The 20,078-nt window shown below is 31.1% G+C and overlaps 7 protein-coding genes across 7 annotated transcripts; 3 read left to right on the forward strand and 4 right to left on the reverse strand.

Moving 5' to 3' along the window:
• Positions 1–2,873: 2,873 nt before the first annotated feature.
• On the forward strand, positions 2,874–4,501 carry BX663DRAFT_486104 (uncharacterized protein; the record flags this gene model as incomplete). The annotated part of the gene is made up of 2 exons (XM_051524655.1): positions 2,874–3,086; positions 3,140–4,501. 2 exons carry the CDS (start codon positions 2,874–2,876, stop codon positions 4,499–4,501), a joined length of 1,575 nt encoding a protein of 524 aa, XP_051383380.1.
• Positions 4,502–6,380: 1,879 nt separating this feature from the next.
• BX663DRAFT_508457 (protein-tyrosine phosphatase-like protein) lies at positions 6,381–9,146 on the forward strand. The gene is made up of 5 exons (XM_051527485.1): positions 6,381–7,215; positions 7,280–7,782; positions 7,903–8,050; positions 8,116–8,411; positions 8,523–9,146. The coding sequence occupies exons 1-5, from the start codon at positions 6,501–6,503 to the stop codon at positions 9,120–9,122; spliced, it is 2,262 nt and encodes a 753-aa protein (XP_051383381.1). The 5' UTR covers positions 6,381–6,500; the 3' UTR covers positions 9,123–9,146.
• A 114-nt stretch (positions 9,147–9,260) lies between these two features.
• Positions 9,261–11,142, reverse strand: BX663DRAFT_508460 (uncharacterized protein). The gene is made up of 3 exons (XM_051527486.1): positions 10,929–11,142; positions 10,756–10,869; positions 9,261–10,681 (listed from the first exon to the last, which is right to left on the reverse strand). Exons 1-3 carry the CDS (start codon positions 11,073–11,075, stop codon positions 9,503–9,505), a joined length of 1,440 nt encoding a protein of 479 aa, XP_051383382.1. The 5' UTR covers positions 11,076–11,142; the 3' UTR covers positions 9,261–9,502.
• Positions 11,143–11,341: 199 nt separating this feature from the next.
• Positions 11,342–13,842, reverse strand: BX663DRAFT_472301 (major facilitator superfamily domain-containing protein; the record flags this gene model as incomplete). The annotated part of the gene is made up of 8 exons (XM_051524169.1): positions 13,511–13,842; positions 13,432–13,443; positions 13,328–13,350; positions 13,168–13,242; positions 12,945–13,117; positions 12,812–12,878; positions 12,468–12,735; positions 11,342–12,404 (listed from the first exon to the last, which is right to left on the reverse strand). The coding sequence occupies exons 1-8, from the start codon at positions 13,714–13,716 to the stop codon at positions 11,342–11,344; spliced, it is 1,887 nt and encodes a 628-aa protein (XP_051383383.1). The 5' UTR covers positions 13,717–13,842.
• A 2,274-nt stretch (positions 13,843–16,116) lies between these two features.
• Positions 16,117–17,622, forward strand: BX663DRAFT_508469 (pyridoxine biosynthesis protein pyroA). The gene is made up of 4 exons (XM_051527487.1): positions 16,117–16,268; positions 16,339–16,450; positions 16,536–17,044; positions 17,219–17,622. Exons 1-4 carry the CDS (start codon positions 16,155–16,157, stop codon positions 17,426–17,428), a joined length of 945 nt encoding a protein of 314 aa, XP_051383384.1. The 5' UTR covers positions 16,117–16,154; the 3' UTR covers positions 17,429–17,622.
• Positions 17,623–17,712: 90 nt separating this feature from the next.
• BX663DRAFT_508471 (uncharacterized protein) lies at positions 17,713–18,968 on the reverse strand. Its single transcript, XM_051527488.1, has 2 exons — positions 18,574–18,968; positions 17,713–18,504 (listed from the first exon to the last, which is right to left on the reverse strand). The coding sequence occupies exons 1-2, from the start codon at positions 18,942–18,944 to the stop codon at positions 17,787–17,789; spliced, it is 1,089 nt and encodes a 362-aa protein (XP_051383385.1). The 5' UTR covers positions 18,945–18,968; the 3' UTR covers positions 17,713–17,786.
• Positions 18,969–19,224: 256 nt separating this feature from the next.
• BX663DRAFT_508473 (30S ribosomal protein S8) lies at positions 19,225–20,049 on the reverse strand. Its single transcript, XM_051527489.1, has one exon. It carries the CDS (start codon positions 19,838–19,840, stop codon positions 19,379–19,381), a length of 462 nt encoding a protein of 153 aa, XP_051383386.1. The 5' UTR covers positions 19,841–20,049; the 3' UTR covers positions 19,225–19,378.
• Between the last annotated feature and the right edge of the window lie 29 nt (positions 20,050–20,078).

Consider the following 20,078-nt stretch of genomic DNA (forward strand, 5'->3'; position numbering starts at 1 on the left):
ATAAGAAGCATTTTATACTTCACGAAAGGTGTTGTAAACAACCTTAACCAACAATTTTGAAAGAATGAAATGACATACAGTCCTTTTACATATACAATAGAACTGCAATAGCTGCTATGTTTAAATACATTCTGTATACAAAGGCTTACATTGCTACAGCTTGGTTCAATAAAAAGATTATTTTGGAGATACTTGAAGAATTGCTCACTTACTACAAATTGCTGAAAAAGTCACATACCTGGGGATGATATAAATCAGACAAGCCCTTTTATCAAATCAATTAACCATTGATGGGAGGGTTTTTTTTTTCTTTTTGTTCAATCATTTATAAATAATTGAATCAATGGTAGTCAAAGTACTATTACATATTTCCAGTTTAATACAAGGTATTAAAATTCCTTTTAACAACGAACAATTAACGAGACCTACAATGGATTAAAAAGTTACTTCATTTTAGAGGGTGTTTAATGAGTCAAGATACAATCTATTATCACTTTTGCTTACAGACTCAATTTTAATTTGTATTGATCTGCTGATAACTTAGTTACTTTGCCTCTTATTAGTGATAAAAGAAAGTGAATCCTATAAGGACTTGCTACCAAGTACTCATGAATTCCAAACTTTTCTTTTCTTTTTGGATTTATATACATATTAAGATTTGAAAAAACAAGGGAGTCGTAAAGTTAATCAACGTTATTAACATCACACTGCTATAGCAGTTGATAATTTTATGTCGACTAGAATATTATGCTAATTTACAACAAAATAACCTGCAATAGTACTGGCATTTGGTATGTAAATTAAGAATAGTTGAAACCATTCATAATATTATTTAATTTACTTGCAAAAACAATCTAAACTAGTGATCGCATATACATATTTATATTATAGTTTACTGTATGACTTGCTTTTATTTACTTGAAGATATTAGATATATAGCAATGATTTGTTAGTTGTTTGCTATTTGCTATTCCTTTTATGCACTAATGATAAAAATGTTTTCATACAAAAGCGCTATGCCTGCACGTTTAGATAAGTTCGAAAGAAGTTCTTTACACACATCGATATTTTGTACTTTTTCAGTGTTTGGACAAGTTTATAACAAGTAATTCTCAAGCTATTACAAATACTGAAGAAATCCATAGATACTCTCAAATCTTGACTTCTACTTGTTGCTCAAACTAACAAAATATATTCCAGGCACAATTGCTTAAAATTTTCGATTTTAGAATAATTGTATTTCTCATTTAATGATTGTATTTGGATGATAATACTATTATTAAGTCCAAAAATACGAACTTTCTTTATATATGCAAAATATAACTCATATTTATGTAAAATGTTTTGTTAAAACTTATATTTGTGATGACAATTCTGTATAGTAAAAAAAAAAAAAAAAAAAAAAAAAAAAAAAAAAAAAAAAAAAAAAAAAAAGTAATATTTATAATCATATCTCCTATCCAGCAAATATCCATAAAAGCTAGTCTTATTTATATCTATTCTTAAAGTAAATACTGAAGAGGATACCTAGAATACCAAGTATAAGATTCTGATTAAAATATTTTTTTTTTTCATTTAATTTAGGTAATGACATGTCAGCCAATAGTTTATTACATATGTTAGATTAACAAAGCACATGCTGTATCCGCAAATAAATCGCGTTAAATATACCTGCAAAACTTCTTGTCGATGCATTAAAAGAAAGGTAAAGCGTTGCTAATACATTCGAAACGATTCCCTCTCAGCAAACTATCCCTTAAGATCGCCAATGATAGGGGGAGTAACGAATACCGTCGTTGTAAGGTGTAAAAAAGGAATCACCCAATTTTACTGGCCAGGTCAAAGCACTTACAACTGTATTCCTTCTTCAAAAAAGAATGAAATACACGAGTTATGGCAGACTCGAACGGGTGATTAGCAACAATAAACAAAGGAGTTGGATATAAGCATTAAAGAAAAAAAAAAAAAAAAAAAAAGAAACATTAGTTAATGGCATTAATAGATTTGTTCAATCTGACTAACCTTGATCTCCTAAAGAAAAGAGGCTCCAGTGTTGCTAATACATTCGAAACGATTCCCTGTCGGCTAACTACCTCTAAAAGCGCCAATGATAGGGGGAGTAACGAATACCGTCGTTGTAAGGTGTAAAAAAGGAATCACCCAATTTTACTGGCCAGGTCAAAGCACTTACAACTGTATTCCTTCTTCAAAAAAGAATGAAATACACGAGTTATGGCAGACTCGAACGGGTGATTAGCAACAATAAACAAAGGAGTTGGATATAAGCATTAAAGAAAAAAAAAAAAAAGAAACATTAGTTAATGGCATTAATAGATTTGTTCAATCTGACTAACCTTGATCTCCTAAAGAAAAGAGGCTCCAGTGTTGCTAATACATTTGAAACGATTCCCTGTCGGCTAACTACCTCTAAAAGCGCCAATGATAGGGGGAGTAACGAATACCGTCGTTGTAAGGTGTAAAAAAGGAATCACCCAATTTACTGGCCAGGTCAAAGCACTTACAACTATATTCCTTCTTCAAAAAGAATGAAATACACGAGTTATGGCAGACTCGAACGGGTAATTAGCAACAATCGTTAATGAAAGATAAAGCCTGATTTTTATTTTGTGAAAGTCTGCAGTATTATCTGTTCATTTAAATTTTGAAACGTAAGCGATTCATTTATGATGACGTAGACAATTTTAAAAATTGTAGTACCCCGCAGAGAAATTCAAGTTCGTCCCTTTTAAACTCGCGACAATACTTGTACACAACTTGTCCGTTATAACTCCCAGCTTGTCGGTTTACACTCCAAATCAGTCTATCAAAGTCAAATCAATCAAAAAGAATAAATACTCTGATAATCTGCTATAATGGGAGAGCTTTTTACATACTTCTCTGAACATGCATCATATAAGTTATTCGACATAACCAAGTTCTTGGATACGCAACGTTGTCCAACTAAACATTCAGCAATTGCCAATTTCAAGCTTTTCGTAGAGGGTATCAAAGATAGCAAAGATAAGAGAGAATCAGCAAAAAAGGCTAGAGCCTTTGCTAATACTATTATTAACGATAACTATGAGGTATGAAAAATGTTTACCAAGTATTTAAGGCTTGCTCTAAAAATCTTTATTAGATCTTAGAACAAAAAGCATTTATGGACTATTGGAATGCTAAGTCGGTAAAACTCACCAGATCAAAATTGAAAGCCGCAGAGATCCAACAGACAATGAGACAGGTGAAAAATTACGCCGATGTTTTTGCAGCAGAATCGTCTGATAGTGAAGAGAGTGAAGGATCTCAATATCGGAGCCGCGAATCAACACCATCATCAAGTAGCTCAGTTGCTGTAGACGAAGCTGAAGCTAAACAGTACCTCATCCATGATGGACAAACTTATCAGTACAAACTCAAAAAGGAAAACTCTATCAGATGGCTGGTGAATGATTATGATGTCTCTCAAGCATTCTTTAATTATCGGGATGTTGCTATTAGTAAAGCTGAAGATTTGCAAAATTTGAATGATCACGAACATCTGGCTTTGGATGGAATAATGATAATTGACAATGGATTTGTAAATACTGATATTGTGGATTACGAAGAAGTGCAATCTATTTTAAATGATATTGACCAAGTTGATGAATTTAAAAGTGTTTATATGAAGAAATCTCAGAATGAGCTAGTCATTAAGTTTGCAAACGATTTTGCTACAAGAAATATTGATATCACTGCAATTCAGAAATATGTCAAAGAGCACGAGAATGAACATCCGGACGATGCTTCTGTTTGTAGAGTTTTATACGATATGACGAATATTTATTGTACAGATTATTCTGCCGATCAATCAAATGAATCAACTCTTGTCCGAAATACAATCGACGTCTTTTTTAGATACTTCTTTCCAAACAGCCCACTGATTAAGTCAATTGGTGCTGATGCCATGATTTCTGATTCTTCCAAGAGATTTACCAGATTAGATCCATCACTCAAGAACCATGGTAAAAGAGCTGATTTCACAGTTGTTTCTAATAAATCTGGTCATATTCTGTTATCGTTAGAAGCAAAATCAAACAAAACCAAGCATGTAAATGAATTAGTAAAGTTATGTAGGGAGCTGAAAGACTCCATAAAAGCAATACATAATAATGGTTATTCTAATGTTATCGTTTCTGGTATTCTCATGAAAGGGAATCGTTGTCATGTATATTGTATGGATCATGTATTTGATGGGATGTACCGTGTTGTACTGCTTAAAACAGTCAATTTTCCTAGTGATTGCTACCAAATGCATCAGTTATTACCGATATTTCCTTTGTTCCAAAAGTTACAAATCATTGTTCATTCATCTGCAGTGAAATTACGAAATCGTCCTCTACCTGCCACTCGTATTTTGGACAGTATTGTCTCAATGCACACACCAATTATTATAAAGGTCAGTAAACGTAATCTAGATAAAAATGATCCTGCTGTACAGCATGCCCGTCGACGATTATTCTAACCAAATCCCACATAATGTTACCCCCTCCTATGATTACCCTTTTTTTTATCTCGTTTTTATATGTCAGACTCACCCCTAAAGCAATTTTATGTTTCTCATATTTAAGTTTTATTGCAAAATGAAGTGTTCACATTTTTTCATAAATGCATCTGAAAAGAGCGATAGCTCTTTAAAAGTTATTGAGTAGTATTATAGCACCATGTGGAAGAGGCATTACCGCATATTAAACTAAATGGTTTTGATAATCCATGTAGGTTTTATATGATGTCATATATTAACAGCATCAGTCAGGCAAGATAATTAGGAAGTTATTTAGAACTTATAAAATAGTTTACAGAGAAGTTTTTGCAAAGGTGGGAGCAACTCGATTGGGGGGGATGAACATCACTCAGTATTTAAGACCAACAGCTGTTGTAGGACCACAACCATCTCATAGTGTAGATTGTACGGATTAGAAGATAAAGCCAAAGAGTTTATTATATATAATATATTAATATTGTACAATTTTCAAATGTGGGGTCAGTTCATAGATTAGATAATCATTTCGCATTCCACCAATTATTCTGAGTATCTGATTTTTTTATTTTTTTATTTTGGTGTTAAACCCAGACGATTTACAAAACCAAAAACCAAAGATATTATTCAGACTAGTTGATTATTAAAATTGAGATGATCTTATTAAGATACAGAATACAAAGGGTTTATAGACATTTGATAACAGGGTCACCAAATTACTATTTGATCTGACAAATCTAGGATTGCACGGGAAGATAGTTAATGTACCCAATAGATCTATATTATCATGATATTTATCCATAACTTTTGTATTGAAGACATTGCTAATTATTATACATATCATATTGGATGTATAGATAACTATATAATGGTGAATTTACCCAAGTAAAGAACTCAGAGGACTAGCTGGTATAAATAATCGTATCTAATTACCCGTGATTATATAATGCATTTATTCTAGTAAAATATAGCCTATAACTAAGGTGTGTATGCAACCTTTGGTCGAAAACGCAAATTGGATTATGAGAAAAGCGCCAATTGGGATAGATATTCAAAAGCGTGAGCTAAATTTTTTTCTTTAAAAAAAAAAAAAAAAAAAAAAAAAAAAAACTTCAATTGGCACAGGACACACAGTAAAAGTATACCGTTTCGTTTCAAAAATATACTCTACAGTAACGAATAGGCTCAAGGTTAATAGCTAATTATCTGAAATGAGAAGCAGTCTGTCTGGTCAAGTTGGAACTTTGTATCAGTTGGCCAAAGTTCTCCATTATGATTTTTGGGGATAGACAATATGATTTTTTGAAAGCGACAGTCATTTTTACCCAAACTGATAACCAGATTTTGACTTGGTGGCATTTTTTTTTTTTTGGCAAAATAGCAATATTTACCAGCCGTACTGTATTGTACCTGTTTCTGTTTGTAAAATATGAACTATAATTTAAACTCAACCGAGAATTTCTGTCCTACAAATTTTAAAAAGAAAAAAAAATATATTATCGTTGTAATGTAATAATACATTATTAATCCGAGGCCACCTGCATTATTCTTAGAGTTTAAGATGAAGATCATCATCTAGCAATTATGATTTACTGCGTGTCTTTACCTATTTAAGAAAGGGTACCATCATAAATTTATCTTATGTATGCAAGGGAATAGGCTTATAAGGATAAAATATAAAACCGCCCAATTAAAACATAATATAAATCAAGGTTCTGGATTACCTATGACATAATTTTTATGACTTTTTTCAAAAACTGTGGTACATTTGACTAATTAAATTTTATCTCCTCCCTTTTTTTTACTCAAACAGTATAAAAAAAATAAACCCCATTTATAACTAAAAATTCTTTTTCTTCTTTAATTTTTTTTCTATATTTCTTGAAGAGCACTTAATACATTAGTACTTACAGCAAATTTTTCTCCCTTCTCTCTCTCTTTGATTTCATTATATCTTTAAATAATAATAATAATAATAAAAAAAATGAGTTTAGCTTTTGAATCACCTACACGAGGAAATGGATCTAATGAAGCTTATTTTACTCCCCTGAACATGCCGACCATTTTGAACAATAATAATAGCAACACTACTACAGAAGAAGCCAATGCAACTGTCACAAGTTCAAGCTCAGCAGTCAATACACCTTATTATACAGCACCTATTAATCCTGTACTTCACCAAGAATTTTTAAATGCCATTCAAGCTCGACATGCAACACAAACTACGGTCTTGACACCTACTTCTCTTTCACCTTCTATGAATAGTAATGTATTTAATTTAAACATGGGTGCACTTTCAAATCGTAGACAACCAACAGCAACTTGTAATAATAATAATAATAATAATCAAGTTTTACCTATTGACGTTGCAAATTTAAACCAGCTCTTAAACAATAAGACTCAATTACTTGTTTTAGACGTACGTTCTTTTGTTCAATATTCTCATTCTCGTATTTGTAATTCTATCAATATTTCTATACCTAATACAATTCTCAAAAGACCTACGTTCACACTTGATAAAGTTTATGAAGCCATCGTTTTGGATCAAGCTCGTAAAAGATTGAAGTCCTGGGAATCAGCAGAATATATTGTTTTTTATGATCAACAATCCGAAGTTTTACAGGAAAATAGTGCATCTGCTTACTTGGGTGCTAAATTAGTTCGAGCAGGCTTTAAAGGAAAATTATATTATTTGAAAGGTATATATGTGTATATATAAGTATACTTAATATATATATACATATTAATATATTTATTCATTAGGTGGATTTGACGCATTTTCAAGTATGTTTAAAGATAATTGTGAATCTAATGCAACTTCATCTCAACCACCTAAGAATAGTTTTAGTCCACCCACCATTGTAGGAAATAGTTTTTCTTTAAAGTTACCCTCTAAGATGGTTAATAATGGAAACGGAAATGGAGGAGTAAGACCCAATTTGAGATTAAATAGTATGCCTCCATTAGGTCCTTTTACAGCCCCAATGCCACAGTTTGAAAATCAAGCATTTAATCCTTTCTTTTCTAATATACGTCAAAATCTGGAACTATCACATGGGCCGATTCGTGAAAGATTTCCTGTTAGACTTCCCTCTAGGTGTAACATAGATCCAATGAATCATGATCGTGTCTTATACGGTAATCATTGTTTACCTAGATGCGTTGCAGGCGGTCATCTAAAAGAAGAAAAATATTTCCAAGCACCTGAATGGTTACAGCGTACTATAAGAGAAAATGGAGCACAAATCTTAGCTGAGACATATGAAGTAAGTTATACGTATAATAAGAGAAAGGGGAGAGGGCCTTTATTTATATTTTATTTAATATTATTCGATTCTTCCTCCTCCCCTTTCCCTCCTTTTTTTTTTCTTTTTATACAAATATAGAAACTTGAAAGAACAGAACAAAGAAGACTACAAAATATTATGCATTTTCATTCAAAACATACAGATGATCCGAATGAATTTCCTTTTAGTATTGTAGCAGGAATTGAAATGGGAGCATTAAATCGATATACTAATATTTGGCCATTTGGTAAATTTAGCGAAAAAAAAAGGAGACTTTTATATTTATGCTTACCTGTATAAATATATTATTAGAATATACGCGAGTTAAACTACGTGAAAGTAAAAATAAATGCTCGGATTATATCAATGCAAGCTATGTGCAGTATATAGATAGTGATGAAATTGCAAGTGATGCTCAACCAGATCGAACGAATACAAAATGTGTTAATATAATGAGAGAATGTCCATATAAAAATACACAGCCTTATCGTCGATATATTTCCACTCAAGGCCCATTGCCAGCTACATTTAATGATTTTTGGCAAGTCGTTTGGGAACAAAATTCTCGTGTCTTGGTGATGTTAACTAAAGAAGAAGAAATGAACAAGGTAAATATATACATATATATATATTTATATAAAGTATTCCATGTATATCAATGACATCATACCTATTCTTTATTTTTATTTTATTTTTTATTCATGTACACACATATAAAGATTAAATGCCATCGCTATTGGCCAACTGACATAAATACACCTACTCAATATGGTGAGTTTTCCATTACTTTAACGAGCGAAGACATACAACAAGTCATAAATACAAAAGAAGATGAAACTGCTCATGAGGATGACGTAATGATAATTCGAAAGTTAACCATAACCAAGGGAGACGTGAGTCGAACGGTAACTCATTTGCAATATACGGGCTGGATGGATTTCGGAGTTCCTGATAACCCAATGGGCACACTTCAGATCATTCAACTGGCAGACAAAACTCAGTCAGATTATGATAAAAGTTTAACTGATCAAGTAGGTCCAATGATTGTTCATTGTTCAGCTGGCTGTGGACGTTCAGGAGCATTTTGTGCTATTGATACTGTCTTGTATCGTTTAAGGAATATGAAGAAAGATGATAATTATGACTCTGACATTTTACTTCAAACCATATCTCGATTTAGAGAACAAAGGCTAAGTATGGTACAAACGTTAAGACAATTTGTATTTTGTTATGAAGCCATTTGGTGGTGGTTTCTTGGTTATGGCGAAGAAAATAATTCTTCAAAAGTGATTGAAAATCAAATGGATACCTCCTTATAACATAGATTATAGGCAAAAAAAAAAAAAAAAAAAAAAAAGTAAATATTTATATAGATATACATATATACTTATATAGATATACATATATATTTATATAGATATATGTACGTATATACACATGTATTAAGTATGTTTATATTTTTTTTTCTCTTCTTTGTTACTTTTAGCATTTATTTTTTTTTTATTCTTTCCTTTCTTGTTTTCTTTCTTATTATATATTTATTTGCTTCTTTATATATATACATGCATTACAGGTGTATGTATATGTTAATGAAATAAATACAGTATATTTTATTATTATTATGTATTATGTATTATTATTATAGAATAAATGAATGGCTGACTGACTGACAATGTCTCTATTTACATACATCTGTTGTTCATATAGTAGTATTCCATCGAATAATACGTCTTCTCTGACTCTTTTTACTATTTTTTACCATCTTGTGAACGGAATCAGCTTTAAGTGTATGAGGTAAGGAACGGAAAGTAAAATGTTGAAATGTTGGAGTAAAAGGTGAAATGGAATGATGAAGGGTAGCAAGCTTAGCCAGCTTAGCTGCTACAGAATTTTCTTGTGGATTCAAAATGATTTTTTCATCTAATGGTATTGTGAATGAAGACGAATCGTGACAATCCTTTGGTGATGGTAATTCTGGGCCTTCAGTAATGTACCAAGGTGCGTCTACGTCATGATCCTCTGAATGATAATAGTCATAATACACGGTGTCTTGTAAATGACTGGATAGAGATGGATCTGTTGAAGGATGCAGGTTATAATCATCATTCTCGTTTGTTGCTGTCTTTAAATCAGAATATTGATTACTACTGTAGAGAGGATTTAATGCGGATAGATTAACTGCTGTTAAGGGTATATAGTCATTATCTTGAGGAGTATATGAAGATACTGGTTCAAAATCCGAGGAACCAGCTGTATTTATAAATGGCTGTTGTTGTTGTTGTTGAGCATTGAAATAAAGTTCACTAAAGGTGGGTTGATTTAGAGTCTCGTTAAAATAGTGATGGGAAGATAAATCTGGTAAAGATAGCAAATCCAATAATTTATGTCTAGGAGGAGGAGTTGTGACGGTTGAAGCAGATGAAGAACAATTTGATTTATAATCCTGTCGTCTACTAAAGCCCGGATCAGAGAATACAGAACGTGCTCTATTCGATAGCAGTAATAACAAAGTATCCTTATCTTTCCTTTGAGCCCTCTCTTGCTCACTTTGGATATGTTTTAAACTTAAATTATGAATCATGATAGGTAAGTCTTCCTGAAATAAATTTCGAAGTTGATTTTCAATTTCATGCTGTAAAAAAGTACGTACACTAGTAACGCTATCAAATGTTGAACTAACTAAGATGCTTTCTAAAGGATCATTTTTGAAAACAAGTGTAATTCCCTTTGTCTTTGATACAACTAATACAATAATTCCTCTTAATTTCAAGTCGCTAATCCTTAATAACATTGGTACAATTAAAGGCTGGTCTGCAGCTAGAACGTTAGGTCTTGTATATCGGGATAAATCGGACTCTTTTGCATACATCGGATTTGCCTATTCATGAAAAAAAAAAAAATAAATAAAAAATGAGGTGACCTATAAACATATTTATTCATTAAAAATATTACCTGAACTTTTGTTTGAATAACGATAAAAGCATCACCACAATAAGTTAATTTAAAAATACCACGAAATTTATCAGTTGAAAGTTCACCAATTTCTAATATCTCCAAGTCGGGTGCCTAATATATATTTATATGATTAAGCATGCTATCTATCTATAATCCTTTAATATCATTACTATTGTGCCCATATTTAATTCTGTTACTGATATATGATCGACAATATTCTTTGGCTTATTGCCCTTGTTTAAAGCTGTTTCAAGCTGTAATGTTGCTTCTTTATAAAATTCAGAGTCAAACTCTGGCCAATTAAATCGAAAGGCCATTCTTGGTTAAATGATTTTGTTAAATAAATGAATAATCTTGAAATATGTAAATGAAAGAAAAAAAAAAGAGAAATAATTAAAAAATAAAATAAAATAAAAAAGGAGGAGGGTGTGAGTGTGGGGGGAGAAGGGGTTTAAATTATAGTGTAGTAGAGGGGAGTGATGACTACAAACGCATATAAATTCTACATGTTAAATATGTAACATTGTGTGTAACAATCACCCACATTACAGGAAATGGATTATTATTTTAAATAATAATATTTTTATTCATCTTTTCCGATTTTTAAACTAATAAAACCTGCAATGCCTGCCATAACTGCACCTATTCTTAATATAAATCCTATCGTATCTCTTGAATCTTCTCCACTTTCTAAAATACGAAATATAATACTACTGAAAAAAGTAACCAAGAATTGAGGTAAAACTATATACATATTATGAATACCTAAGAGCACACCTGCTGCTGGAGGTTGTTGGTTTTGATAAGTTTCTTCATATTGATCATTATCATTATCACTATTACTATTACTGCTACTGCTATGACCAAGTTGTTGTTCTTGATTAAGATGCTTGATACCAAGCATTTGAATGTCTTCTTCTTCAATCGCTACAGGATGGTATAATACAGGCTCTGCTCCTATTATGCTAATACCCGCTAAACTTGTCCTTGAAGCCATCATATCTGGTTTATAAATGAATTGAATGGTATCATTTTCTTCTTCTTCTTCTGAACCATATTTAGCTATACGTGATTGTTGCTCTACTATATATTCACCTAACAAAGAAAAGGGTGCCCACATTGAAATAGCCCAACTAATACCACATAATCCAATAACAACTGCAGCTGCTGTAACATCAGACACAAAAAAAGTAGATAGCATACAAATGCAGAATATAAAATGACTTATCGTCCAGGCACGAGGTAATGTTAAAAAAGATAATTTAAAGAAACCAAGCCAGCTTAAACTGATCTCTTTCTTTCCAAATAATCGAATTGTACAGCTTGAATCCTTCTTTTCTTTGGACACTGAAGTAACGAATAAGGGTAATAAAAATGAAGAAGATAATGAAACAAGAGAATAGACAAGAAATGCAAAAGAACCAGCTCGTGTTGCTTGACCTATTCTATCTTCCCCATCTTCATTCTCTAATAAGTTTTCATTGTATATTTCAGCAACCCAAGTAGTTGAATAAAATAAAAATGGAAACCAACCAATCCATGCAAAAAATTGAACATTGCAAATCCTTTGAATTGGTTTAGGAAGATGCCAAATATTTTTAAATATACCAGAGAATAAAGTGAATGGTGAATTTTCCCTTTTCTGTCTATTTTTTTTTTTTTTGTTAAAAAAAATGTCAAATAGTTTCAAATAAAAAAATAAACAGTACCTATTTGTATCATTCATATTAAACGCTTTCTCTTTAACAGTATAGCAAGTAATAAAATCACATGCCAGTAACACTAACGTAGCAAGTACACAAAGTACCTTTAATTGTGTATTACCGAGAAATGGGAAAGCACGAACTAAATCAGCATATCCCATAAAATATCCTGCTACATTTCCTAACCCAACCATTCTTCCTGCCCAAGCTGTACCATTTTCTTGTTGAGATGAAGGTAAAGAATCAACTATTAATGCTCTACAAGAAGCTTGTACTAAAAAAAAAGAGAGAGAGAGAGATTTTTTTTAAAAAAAATAAGATTTTTTTCTTTTTTTGATTTATATACAAACCACAATTAATACTAAAATCGAGTATATAAATGAATATAATTGCTATAATAATTGATACTAGTTTAAACTAGATAGCGAGAAAAAAAAAAGGTTCAAAAAATTGCTTATTATTTTTTTTTTCATATTTCTTTACTGTATCTCCTTCTTCTTGTCTTGTAAACAGCCATGTAATTTCTCTTGTCCATCCTATCACTAATAAGCTTATCACAACTACAAGACTTCCCCCTATTAAAAATGGTCTTCGTCTTCCCCATTTTGATTCACAGCTATCAGATATAACCCCGACAATAGGTTGCATAATTAAGCCTGTTTTACGGTTTACTATTATATGTCTCTGATTATATGTTAAAATTTACCTGATAATGGACCTGCTATCCATACTAATGACATGAATGATTTAGATAACCCTAATGAAAGTAAATAGGGTGTGCCTATATACAGACATATATACATGTATACATGTATGCAATTTATACTTGAATAAGATTCCTTTACTCATATAAATGTATTATTTACCATATGCCATTTCGACGGTCCCTGTTCATTACATCATATATAAAGGTCAGTTATATATTGTTTTTATTTTTGCTCATTATATCCCATCATTACTGGTCTTACATGTAAACTGAAGTCTATAGCAAATAATAGTATAAACTTAGTATTCTCCTACAACTAAACTAAACACAGTTAAATATTTACCCTGCTAAACATAATGTAAGAAAAATAATTCTAATGGTATTATTGGGCCCTCGAATATAGTTGCTATTACTTGTATCGTTATTTGAAAGTGTATTGGCAACTACGGTGGGCAACATTGGATCTTGCGCATCGTTGTCATGATCATTATATTCTTGACTTGGCGGATCGTATAAATGTGGCTCCTGGTATACATTAGGTGAATTCATAACTAAATGAGCCAAATACTATATTTAAAGGTATTATTATTTAGAAAAAAAAGAAGAAAAGAGAAGCAAAAGAATTAAAAAAAATAATAAATAAACGTATTTGTTAGTGTATGCCTTTTTTTTTTTTTTTTTTTTTTTTTTTTTTTTTTTTTTTTATTCTTCGAAACTTCGTACTTTAAAAAACCTTCATCATTTTATGCTGTTTTCTCCAGGATAGAAGTTTGAGTAATATTTAACCTCCGATATATATTATATAACAGTTTTTATTATTATTATTATTATTACGTAGTCGTTATAAAAGCTGGTTTGACTTAGTTAGCTTAAAGAAGTTAACAGAGATTAAATTCCTTTTATAATAAAATTAAAAAAGAAAAAAAAATAAAGGATAGAATTAAAGAGAATAAAAATATAGACACATATATTCATATATTTAGTTACACATTCTAAAACATTTCAGAGGTAGGCTTATGTAACCATTTAATTAAAAGAGGAAGAATAGATAGACAATTAGAGGAATTTTTATAAGATTTGCTCTATTTTTTCTGTAAACTAATAGAAAAAAAGCCTTTTTTTTTCTTTGTTTTTAGCCTTTTAAGGCGATATAGGAATACATTATCTTGTGCCAGTTTATTTTTTGTAATCATTTATTCCGGTAAGAAATGGTATTCTGAACTAATCCTAAACAATCTTTAGAAGTAGAAGTCATATATGCATGCTTCTAGCTGATTTTGTATTTGTACATATTATAATAAAAAATAAACATAATAAGTTAAACTAGATATTCAAACACTATGCTGGTATTAAATACAAATACAGTCATAAACAATTTCAAGACACCATTCATCATAACTATAATTCACGTAAATTAAACTTGTTATTATCGTATATAATGAATCAAGATGAATTGTAATAAGCATTTATCCATTATTATAACTATTGGATATATTGCATGCATTGGATTGATTACCTAATAATAGATAGTCCCACTATACGAACTAATATAGTATAGAGAGGGGGGGTACCAAACATACAATTTGGATATATTATAAATATGTGAAGTAATCAAAGAGCCTATTCGAGACACTATATATGTTCTTTCATAATAATTATTAGCTGCTATGAATGCAACTTGTAACAAATAGACTTTTCATTCATATTTAAAAGGAAAAATTTATATTTGAGATAATAGACTATTATAATATCTTTTGTTTGCAAAAGTTGTGGGGGGGGTACTACGGCAGCGTGTTTGTAATACTGCTAAGAATATTTATTAAATCTTTTGCAAGATAAAAACTGGTGGAAATTATCCTTCTAGATTCTCTTGTTAATAAGATCAATAATCTTGCTCATCTCGAATATGGTATTTCTTTTCTAACAAAAGATTTAGGTTTGCATAGATAAACATGTCTTGAAAAATAGTTCTAAATTATCCAGCTTTTATATAATTAATTAGTCTTAATTTCACCCGAAAATACTACAGTTAAGCCCTCGACAAATCCATAACTATGCTTGTCAATAGTAGTTATACATATGTATATAGTAATGTGTATTTTTATATACATACATACATATATATTATGGACTATAATTAGTCTATGATAACTCGATATTATGTTATAATGATATAGTTTCACACATTTGTGTATGTATTGTAGAATAAACCACTGAGAACGACTGATAAGGTTTTAAAGAAGATTAACAATAATATGTTAGGTAAGTTGATCTGATTTAAACTGAAAATAGAACAAAATTAGTATATAATATGTGTCGAATCAGTGACAGACGTTGTTGATATCTCTTCTTCTTAAATGAGGGACTACGTTTTATTATCAATATTCTACCAATTAAAAGGAATTTTATATTCTTGATTCAGGTATTATAGCTCTTTTTTATCATTCGTCAAGACTCAATTTATTATAAATTATTAAGGAATTTTTTTTTTTATTTTTATAAATAATGAAGCCCCATAAAGAAAAAAGAAATTTGTTTGGTTCATATTTTTTATCCAAACAAAAGAAGAAGAAAGATTGCCTTTTATTTCTTCTTCTTCTTCCGAGATTTTGTTACTAGTGCAGATCGAATGTAGATTTATTATTTAAATTAGATAATTTTTTCTCAATAATGAATTAAGGGTGAACAGGAAATAAATAAAGTTAAATAATAATAAAAAAAAGCTTATTTTGGTGGTTGCAAACAGTAAAATATCTCCTCATTTGCCCTTACATTGACATAAAATTGATATTTGAAAATGACTCAGATATTTCAAAATGTTTCACACAATCACGTGAACTTTAGCCAATAGCCTATTCAAGTTATTCAACTCTGTCAATTCTTTCCGATTTTGTATTATCTTCATCTATTTTTTTTTTTTTATAAGACTTGCCTCTATTTTTTTTTTTATTTTTTTTTTTCCTCTTTTATTATAATTATATATTCAAATGTCTGCCTCTTTTACTGTTCCTGCTAACCTTCACTCTAATAACAAGGTTGAAGAATCTAACACTGAAGCACAAAACTTCAGCATCAAGGCTGGTTTGGCCCAAATGTTAAAGGTTTGCTGAATAAAAAAAAATAAAATAAATAAATAAACACAGTTTCCTAAACAGATGATATCATATGTAGGGTGGTGTTATCATGGATGTCATTAATGCTGAACAAGCTAGAATCGCTGAAGAAGCTGGTGCTTGTGCTGTTATGGCTTTGGAACGTGTTCCTGCTGATATTCGTAAAAATGGTAAAATAACAAGAGATTAGAACCTTTTGAGAAATATAACTAACAAAAAAAAATTTTTTTTTATTTACTGAAAAAAAAAAAAAAGGTGGTGTTGCTCGTATGTCTGACCCTAAAATGATTAAAGAGATTATTGAAGCAGTTACCATCCCTGTCATGGCTAAGGTCCGTATTGGTCACTTTGTTGAAGCCCAAATTATCGAGTCCATTGGTGTTGATTATATTGATGAATCTGAAGTATTAACCCCTGCTGATGATGCTAATCACATTACTAAGCACAACTTCAAGGTTCCTTTCGTTTGTGGTGCCAAGAATCTTGGTGAAGCTCTTCGTCGTATTAACGAAGGTGCTGCCATGATCCGTACCAAGGGTGAAGCTGGTACTGGTAATGTAGTTGAAGCTGTTCGTCATATGCGTACTGTCAATGCTGAAATTCGTCGTGCTGCTGCTATGTCTGATGAAGAGCTCTATGCTTATGCTAAAGATATTCAAGCTCCTTATCATTTGCTTAAGGAAACTGCCAAGCTCGGTCGTCTCCCCGTTGTTAATTTTGCTGCTGGTGGTGTCGCTACCCCTGCTGATGCTGCTCTTATGATGGTAAGTGTCTATCTATATGAGTGAGTGAGTGAGTCAGTGTGAGTGTGTGTGTGTGTGTGTATTCCTTTTTCTTTTAAAAAAAAACAATAACCTATTACGTGTTAACTTGATAATATGACTATTTATATATCTATTTCTGGTTTTACTAATTTCTTATCTTGTACGTTTATTTAGCAATTGGGTTGTGATGGTGTCTTTGTAGGTTCCGGTATTTTCAAGTCTGGTGATCCTGCTAAGCGTGCTAAGGCTATCGTTCAAGCTGTTACTCATTATAATGATCCTAAGGTTTTGGCCGAGGTTTCAGAGGATCTTGGTGAAGCCATGGTTGGTATTAATTTGGATGAATTATCTGAAAATGAAAAATACGCTAAGCGTGGATGGTAAAAGCAACCAAAAAAAAAAAGAAAAGAAATTTTGTCATTTCACATTATTAGAGATCCCAATAACCACCAATTATCAACACCAATTTTATATTATTAACCATGTGGAGGCAGTAAAAAAAAAAAAGGCTGGACTTTGTATAGAAAATAATCTAAGTTTATATATTTTACATATAATAAAGCATATTACCAAATGGATAATAGTGTTTGTATAAATTTTAAACAATTGTATTGAATAAGCATAAAAAAAAGTCTCATTTCATATACATGTAAAAGTCAAGAGCAAAATTACAAACATAAAAAAAATATGCTTTATTTATTAATCACAAAAAAAAAAAAAAAAATCAAGACATGATAAACGTTTACTTGAAGCGCTTGAAGTGATCACGATTAATTTCAAAGTATTCCTTCAACTTACGAGGTTGACGGTTCAAGATATTTTGAAGGTCATTGCTATGATAATCTTGTTGATTTTCATTAGCCAAGCACCAATATTCCAACATGGTTTCAATGTTATGATTGTTCAAGAACTTGCCAAGGGGCATCGACCAGAAACCATCCTTACCTTTCTTGAAGTCACCGTGTTCCTTGGGACGTTCCTTGAAACGATGATCATCTCTCATACTAAGAAGCATCTGCTTCATTTCATCGCTAGAAATACGACGATATTTCATGTCTCTGTTACCTAAACCTTCACCGATTTCTTTGCACATCTCCTTAGAGGCCATGTTATGCTGTCCCGTAAATTCATATAATTGTTTGTGAGTATTATTATTTTGTTGACGCTTGCGGGCCTGTTTGGCTAAACAATAGACGGCTTCAACAACATCAATCATGTCGACAGTGTTCCACTTGGCATCTTCCTTAACAGGAAGCTCCATCATGTTCTTACCCTCCATTACAGGGGCCAAGAAGTAGTACAATTGATTAAAGATAGAATGGCGACAGATACAGTGCTTGTTTCCACTGAAGGCCTTTTTAACACATTCTTCAATTTCTCTGTACTCCTTAAAGTTACGATAATGAGATTGATTTTGTGGGTCATCACTCTTGGCCTTATCAATACGGTCAACACCAACACTATATGCAATTCACTTATTAGAATAACATACACATATATCAATTAAATTTTTATCTAATTCAACTTACAAGGACATCAAACCAAAGTGTTCAACGTCTTCATTCTTAGCCATCTTAATTAAGCAATGAGCCTCCTTAAGACGGTTTTCAGAGTTCTCAGGGATAAGAAGGACACTGAATACATTCTTCATAGCATGACGCATCTTGTCTTCATCCTTATAGTCTACCTCAACGACTTCAGCACCCATTTGCTCGAGACGACTTAACTCATAACCTGACTTGTTACGACAAAGGATACGAAGCTTATGATCTGCAATTTCGGGGTCTTCACGACTACGCATACCTTCCAAGAAACGATAAGCTAAAGCATAACCAAGAAGAGAGTCACAATTGGTGATAACACAAATGTTCTTATGAGAGCTAGATTGTTGTTGAGACATATTTTGTTTTGTATAGAAGATTTACTAATAGTTTTTTTTTTCTTTTTGCCTCCATAATGGAGCTTCTTTTATATCTTTTCTAAACATATTTTAACTTCTTGAATTGATCTTGATTTATATGTACCATATTCACACACTAACAAAAAAATAAATAAGATACTTCAAGTATTTTATCTGAGATTTTTCTTTTTTTACCAACCATAAATAGTATATCAAATCAGTAGTGAATTACAGCCATTTCAGTTTTAAATAGCATAAGAAAACCAATCTTTAAGCAAGTATCATTAATCTATAAATACATATAACATGATAAAATTTGCTGACAAAAAAAAACAAAAAAAAATACCTGTTTTTTATTTATTTATTTATATATACATAATAATAAAAAAAAAAGCCCTTTCTATATACTCCTAAATTCCTTGTTTCTAACTACTTTATAAGGCACGACACATAACTTCTCCACCAACGTTCTTTTCAATAGCTTCTTGAATTTCTAAAACACCACGATTTGTATTGACAATCACAACTTCTCCAGGCTGAAGGGGTTTAATGAACTGAGCTCTTCTACCATTAGCAATATTCTTCAACTCATTTACTGTAAAGTGAACTTTTTTAGAAGGTTTACTAACTAAAGATAATTTGCTTAAAGCAGGATTATTTGCTTTGTATTTAAGGTTAAGCCAAAGTCGTCTTGTTGCAACATTTTCGTTTGTAGTTGGGGTATAAGTCAGGTCAGGTCCAATATGATTACCTCTAGTAACAGAAGATAAAAATCCTTCCTTATAAAGAATATTAACAACTGCTAAATTCATTTTTGTTTCTGGTATCGCAATTGTTTGAAGTCGAGCACGGAAACCATTTTGAATTCTGGAACAAAGATCATGTAATCGAGGCATTGTTAACGAAATTAAAACTAATGTTTAGCAAGTGTGTATATATTATATATGCACGTCTATGTGTTGTTGTTTTTTTAGAACTGGGGTTGATTTGAATTTAAAAATTGAAGGGTTCAAGCTTGACATTCAAATTATCCAATTATGTTTAAGAATTATAAACTCATAAGCCACCAAATTTTCAAGTCAGAAGGAAAAAAAAAAAAAAAAAATAAAGGCAGAGATAGAGTACGCATACATT

Source organism: Cokeromyces recurvatus, assembly GCF_025118155.1.
Source record: "Cokeromyces recurvatus strain NRRL 2243 chromosome Unknown BX663scaffold_11, whole genome shotgun sequence".
Lineage (NCBI taxonomy): Eukaryota > Fungi > Mucoromycota > Mucoromycetes > Mucorales > Mucoraceae > Cokeromyces > Cokeromyces recurvatus.

What these genes read in the sequence shown, in the direction of transcription:
- BX663DRAFT_508473 (XM_051527489.1), bottom strand. Translation starts at nt 19,840, where the DNA reads ATGCCTCGATTACATGATCTTTGTTCCAGAATTCAAAATGGTTTCCGT.
- BX663DRAFT_508460 (XM_051527486.1), bottom strand. Translation starts at nt 11,075, where the DNA reads ATGGCCTTTCGATTTAATTGGCCAGAGTTTGACTCTGAATTTTATAAA. An exon ending in AATTAAATATGGGCACAATA is followed by an intron (nt 10,870 to 10,928) that starts GTAATGATATTA and finishes AATATATATTAG; the next exon opens with GCACCCGACTTGGAGATATT. An exon ending in TTATTCAAACAAAAGTTCAG is followed by an intron (nt 10,682 to 10,755) that starts GTAATATTTTTA and finishes TTTCATGAATAG; the next exon opens with GCAAATCCGATGTATGCAAA.
- BX663DRAFT_508469 (XM_051527487.1), top strand. Translation starts at nt 16,155, where the DNA reads ATGTCTGCCTCTTTTACTGTTCCTGCTAACCTTCACTCTAATAACAAG. An exon ending in GTTTGGCCCAAATGTTAAAG is followed by an intron (nt 16,269 to 16,338) that starts GTTTGCTGAATA and finishes TATCATATGTAG; the next exon opens with GGTGGTGTTATCATGGATGT. An exon ending in TGCTGATATTCGTAAAAATG is followed by an intron (nt 16,451 to 16,535) that starts GTAAAATAACAA and finishes AAAAAAAAAAAG; the next exon opens with GTGGTGTTGCTCGTATGTCT.
- BX663DRAFT_508471 (XM_051527488.1), bottom strand. Translation starts at nt 18,944, where the DNA reads ATGTCTCAACAACAATCTAGCTCTCATAAGAACATTTGTGTTATCACC. An exon ending in CACTTTGGTTTGATGTCCTT is followed by an intron (nt 18,505 to 18,573) that starts GTAAGTTGAATT and finishes AATTGCATATAG; the next exon opens with TGTTGGTGTTGACCGTATTG.
- BX663DRAFT_508457 (XM_051527485.1), top strand. Translation starts at nt 6,501, where the DNA reads ATGAGTTTAGCTTTTGAATCACCTACACGAGGAAATGGATCTAATGAA. An exon ending in TCTTAGCTGAGACATATGAA is followed by an intron (nt 7,783 to 7,902) that starts GTAAGTTATACG and finishes ATACAAATATAG; the next exon opens with AAACTTGAAAGAACAGAACA. An exon ending in TACTAATATTTGGCCATTTG is followed by an intron (nt 8,051 to 8,115) that starts GTAAATTTAGCG and finishes ATATATTATTAG; the next exon opens with AATATACGCGAGTTAAACTA.